At 58.7% G+C, this 4,559-nt stretch overlaps 1 protein-coding gene across 1 annotated transcript; it reads right to left on the reverse strand.

Annotated features, from left to right (window-relative positions):
* Positions 1-381: 381 nt before the first annotated feature.
* On the reverse strand, positions 382-2,120 carry Nanos1 (nanos C2HC-type zinc finger 1). The gene has a single exon (XM_004838837.3). The coding sequence runs from the start codon at positions 2,021-2,023 to the stop codon at positions 1,190-1,192; it is 834 nt and encodes a 277-aa protein (XP_004838894.1). The 5' UTR covers positions 2,024-2,120; the 3' UTR covers positions 382-1,189.
* Between the last annotated feature and the right edge of the window lie 2,439 nt (positions 2,121-4,559).

The following is a 4,559-nucleotide window of genomic DNA, read 5'->3' on the forward strand; positions in this document are numbered from 1 at the left end:
CGGTTTTAATTTCACCGGTAGCTGGTGGGGTTCCAGAAGCAGACCAGTATCTTCAGTGACAATGCTCCTTTGCCTCCAGCCCCTAACAGAACAGGGTAGGTAGTTCTTTTAGTGCTTATCTTGGTGGACCTTTCATATGCCGGAAGCCAAACAGCCTACAGTGGGACCTTCTTGAATACAAGTTATTAATTAGCCTCCTATTTTAATTTGAGAAGCAATGGCAGGAATGGACTTTTACTTAGGAACCTTGAAATTGAGCAATTGATGGTGAGCTAACATTGCTCTCTTACCTTTCTCCCCTTTGATCTTAATATCGAAAACGATTAAAAGCTGAAAATGGGTGGTGAATGTGTAGAGAAAATGCCAAGTAGGAGTTATAGGTGAGATTAATGAATTCATATACTGTTAACTGTATAAATACACAATTTTTTTAAACAGCACCATTTCCAAGTTATACACGATTATGACTTGGCACAATTTTTAAAGGTGGAAAAGGCTAGTTGCTAGTTAGGTGATAAGAGATGTTACATAAAAGGATAGGAGCTGGGTTCTACCTGCTACAGACTGCACTTCACACCTCCAGCTAGGACGGAAACAAGCCACAAGGAGGGAATACGCACCCAAGCTAACAATGGAAACTTTACTAAACCACTTCTCAAACGCTGCAGCCACCAAGGGCTTGCTTCATCTGGTAACTAAGGACAACTAAAATACTAATTGCATCAGCCATTTTCCCAGCATTCCATAAAATCCCAACTTCAGCTCAATTTAGAGGCTATTAAAAAAATATTCTAGACCTAGTAAAGTGCCTCCATTCGTAAAACGAAACATCCAAGATTAGAGAGTTTCTGACTGATATGCGTCTAAAATAGATCGACGTATACCGTAAATAAACAGCGCCTCTCCGTTGCCATATTTCAGTTAACGGAATACACACCCAGCCTTAGCCGATCTGGATGTGCGCAAAGTAGAAACTGCAAAGACAAAGATTTTTAGCGTCGGTCTCAACAACGCTCGACAGTAAAGTACTCCGCACGCAGCTGCTTCTGAAAAACCACCACGACGTCCCAAATTGAGCCAGCTCCCGATGTCGTCGCTTCCCCAGCAGCGAGGGGGAGACAGCGCGAAACCAACACAGAGCTGGCGGCGCCTCTGGGGCGCCAGGTGCGGCAGTCGGCAGTCCGGGCGCTCAGCGCAGCTTCTTGCCGGGCAGGCTTTCCCTGGTGCTGCGCGGCGGCGGGCGCGCGGCAGGCGGCGGCGGCACTTTGGAGAGCGGGCAGTACTTGATGGTGTGCGCGTTGTCGCCGCTGGCGCCGCACAGAGGGCACGTGTAGCGCCGCAGCACGGGACACAGCACTCGCCCGTCGGGGCCCTTAAGGATGTGGGTGGTGTAGAGGGCCACCGCCTCCTTGTTGTTCCGGCAGAATACGCACACCTGCAGCTCCGGCTTCAGTAGCCGGGCCGCGGCCGCCCCGGAGGCTGCCTGCAGCCGGGGCACGGATGCCCACGCTGGGGCCCGCTCCTCGCGCGGCGTCGCCTCGGCGGCTGTGGCAACAGGCGCGCAGCCCAGCAGTACGGCGGCGGCGCGACCCGCGAACGGGCTCAGCTCGGCGAAGCGCTCCTCCAGCATCCCGGCCTCCGCAGCGCCCGCGCCTAAATCCAGCGCGCGCAGCTCCAGCGCACCCCCCAGGTAGCGGCCCCGGGACCCCGGCTCGTCGCTGTCGTCGTCGTCGTCGTCGTCCTCATCGAAGTCAGGCGGCGCCAGCGCCGGCCCCAGCGTCCCGAGTCCGATCCCCGCGTGAGGGGAGCAGCAGGACGACGAGGAGGGCGGGGAGCCGCCGCTGCCGCCGTCCACCGCCTTGGTGATGAGCGTGGCGAGCCCCAGGTAGTCGTTCCAAGAGCTGAAGGGCTGCGGGTGCGCCGGGCTCGGGGTGCTCACGTAGCGGGCGCCAGGCACGAGCGCCATGGGCGCGGGGGCGCGGCCGCAGCGGGGCGAGCTGGGGGCCCAGGGAAAAGCCTCCATGGGCGGGCTGAGGGCCGCACGCCACCTCCCGCCGCCGGCGCGAGCCGGACGGAAGGGACACGCCGAGCCTGCCGCCCGCCTGCCGCGGGGTGGGGCCGCCTCGCTGCCTTTTATCGGGCGCGCTCCTCCTTGCCGCTGCGGCCCCGCCCCCTGCGCTCCCCCGCCCGGGCCACCGCGCCCCGAACGGGGGCGGGGCGGGGCGGAGCGGAGGCGGAGGCGGGCGGGCAGTGCGCGCGCTGCGCTCGGGCCCGAGCAGCCCCGGCGCCCGGCTTGCGCCCGCCTCGCCAGCTGCGAACCGCCCTTCCTTCTGCGAGGGGGCAGGCGGGGCGCCGCCTCGGGCGGCGGCGCTAACTGGCTGCCGCCCGGAGAGTCCCAGAGCCACGGGCGCCGCTCCGCCTGCTGATTGGTGCGGCCGGGCGGGAGGCGGGCGCGGCGCTCACAGCTGGGAGGTGAGGGAAAGTCGGGGAGGGGGCGGGGCGGCGACCGGGACCCCCGTCGCCCAAGCGCAGGGCCCTAGGTCTGAGCAGGTGACCAGGTCTGTGTGTTCCTCTGCCTGCCTCGGGATGGGGTCGGGATGGCGACCGGACGGTGCCCCAGGGCTCACGCAGCCGCCTCTCAGCCTTGGATGCCCCCCCCCCTCCCCAGCCCGCGTCTCCCCAACATCAGCAAAAAGGCTGTAGGAGGCGGGACTGGGTGCAATCTCAGGATGCAGCTCTCCCGGTTTGGGTCTCCTCTCTCTCGGCTGGGTGGCCTTTCCACCACACACGGCCCAGAAGGGTTTCAGAGTGAGAGAGTGTGTGCATCCTCGGAGCCCAGTTACCGAACACAGGGAATCTGTGAAGCGAAGACCTGAGCTGGGCCGAGGCGCTCCGAAGGGAGCTCCAGGGCCCGCCGGCCGGCGCGGGGAAGGATTTGAGGCAGCAAAGTGATGCCTGTTGGAGCCCCTTGTCAGGTTAGGGCTTCGAGGTATGAGGCTCTTCCTTACCTCCTCCATCCTAGCGGTTTGATGTAAGACCTGAGACCAGGCAGTCATAGTCTCTGCTTTTGCCAGTGCAGTTCCTTTTCAAGTTTTTCTTGGCACTCAAGTTTAAAAGTCGTCCTTTATTTCCTCCCCATCTCCCACCAAAAATAAAAGAGCTTGAGTACTGTGGGGCTCCCACAGAAGCCTGGCAGGTTTGCTGACACTGAACTTGAGCTCCCACCACGAGAACGCAAGCCCCAGAGTGGTATGAAGATTATTATTCTATAAATGGAAAATTCCACTCTGTTCACGCAGCCCTGCAGCCTGCATGTTTTCAAGCTAGGCAGACTTTTCAAGCTCTGAAGAGTGGGAGCACCGTTCTGAGAACTTTAGCAAGGAAAGTTTAAAACTGTGAGCTGCCATGACTGCTCCTCCAGGTCAGGCCAGAGGAAGGGAGGCAGACAGACCAAGGCCCCTCTCTTTCCCCATGATACTGAGCCCCTGTGGTTGAATGAAGAGGGAAAGAAAACTGTTTTGGGAACTTGAATGAGAACAAATGCCTTGCGTGGAACCTGCAGCCTGGGCAAGGGGGTCACAGTGATCGAACAGGGGCCTCTGGGAGGAAGAGGAGTGAGCAAGTGTCTCCTGGATCTGGCCACACTTGCTGCTTCCAGTCTGTTCACCTTGCCCACTGCCAAGTGTTAAGTAGGTGTTTGACCCCGAAGCACAGTCTAGAAGTGGAGGGGAAGTGCTCTTTTGTCTTCTGGCACCTTCTGGGTTGAGCCTTTGCTCTGAGTGACCATGGACAGGCCAGAGTGGGTGGTGTTCAGCTCTGGGTTAAATAAACAGACATTTTTGTCACTAAGAACAAACTCAGCCTAGCTGTGAGCTCTCCAGGTCTCTTTCAAGCAGTGGGACTGACTTCAGGGATGTTCTTAGCACCTCCCAGGAAGTTTGATTGCCTTTTGTTCACTTTGCAGGAGTCTGCTATGAAACAGACAAAACTAGCCAGAGTGTGAATATTTCTTCAAGGGACATTCACAGAATGTTGGAGCAGGAAGACAGGTGGACTTAGGTCTCATCTCAGCAGTTAGGGCTATCACTCAGTTTCTCCCGGAGTGGGGCCTGCCTGGTGGGGGAGAAGGCTCTGGGGGAACAGGGTGTCCGTGGGGAGGGCTGCTAGGGCTCTGTGCTCCCCCTGCCCAGGCTGTTTCTTCTGCTGGCGTTAGAATGGAAACCCGCGGGTACACACAGACCTCAGGCATCTTGAGATCTTCAGAAGCATGAGGTCAGCCCTGGGGAATGAAGCAGCTTGGCTGGTATCCAGGGAGCTCCAGAGATGCTGTTTGTCAGGCTCCAGGGTCCTGCTGGTCGGCCTGCCAAGCTTTTGCCAGGGGCTGGAAATGCTTTGGCTCCCCTAGCTGTGGGCTTGCAGTGGGTGAGGGGCAGTTGGGCCCACAGGGCCTCTACTCTTCGAGGTGCTAGCTCTGCCCTTGACACGCCTATAGCCAGCTCAGAGTCCTGGGGATAGGCTGCCCTGTGGAGGCTTAGAGTATGTCATAGCAGAGATGCCCT

This window comes from Heterocephalus glaber, unplaced genomic scaffold (assembly GCF_053883595.1).
Source record: "Heterocephalus glaber isolate CG9 unplaced genomic scaffold, H.glaber_assembly_v1.0 deba00001497, whole genome shotgun sequence".
Lineage (NCBI taxonomy): Eukaryota > Metazoa > Chordata > Mammalia > Rodentia > Bathyergidae > Heterocephalus > Heterocephalus glaber.

Excerpts from the sequence above, each read along its gene's own strand:
- Nanos1 (XM_004838837.3), bottom strand. The coding sequence starts at position 2,023 with ATGGAGGCTTTTCCCTGGGCCCCCAGCTCGCCCCGCTGCGGCCGCGCC.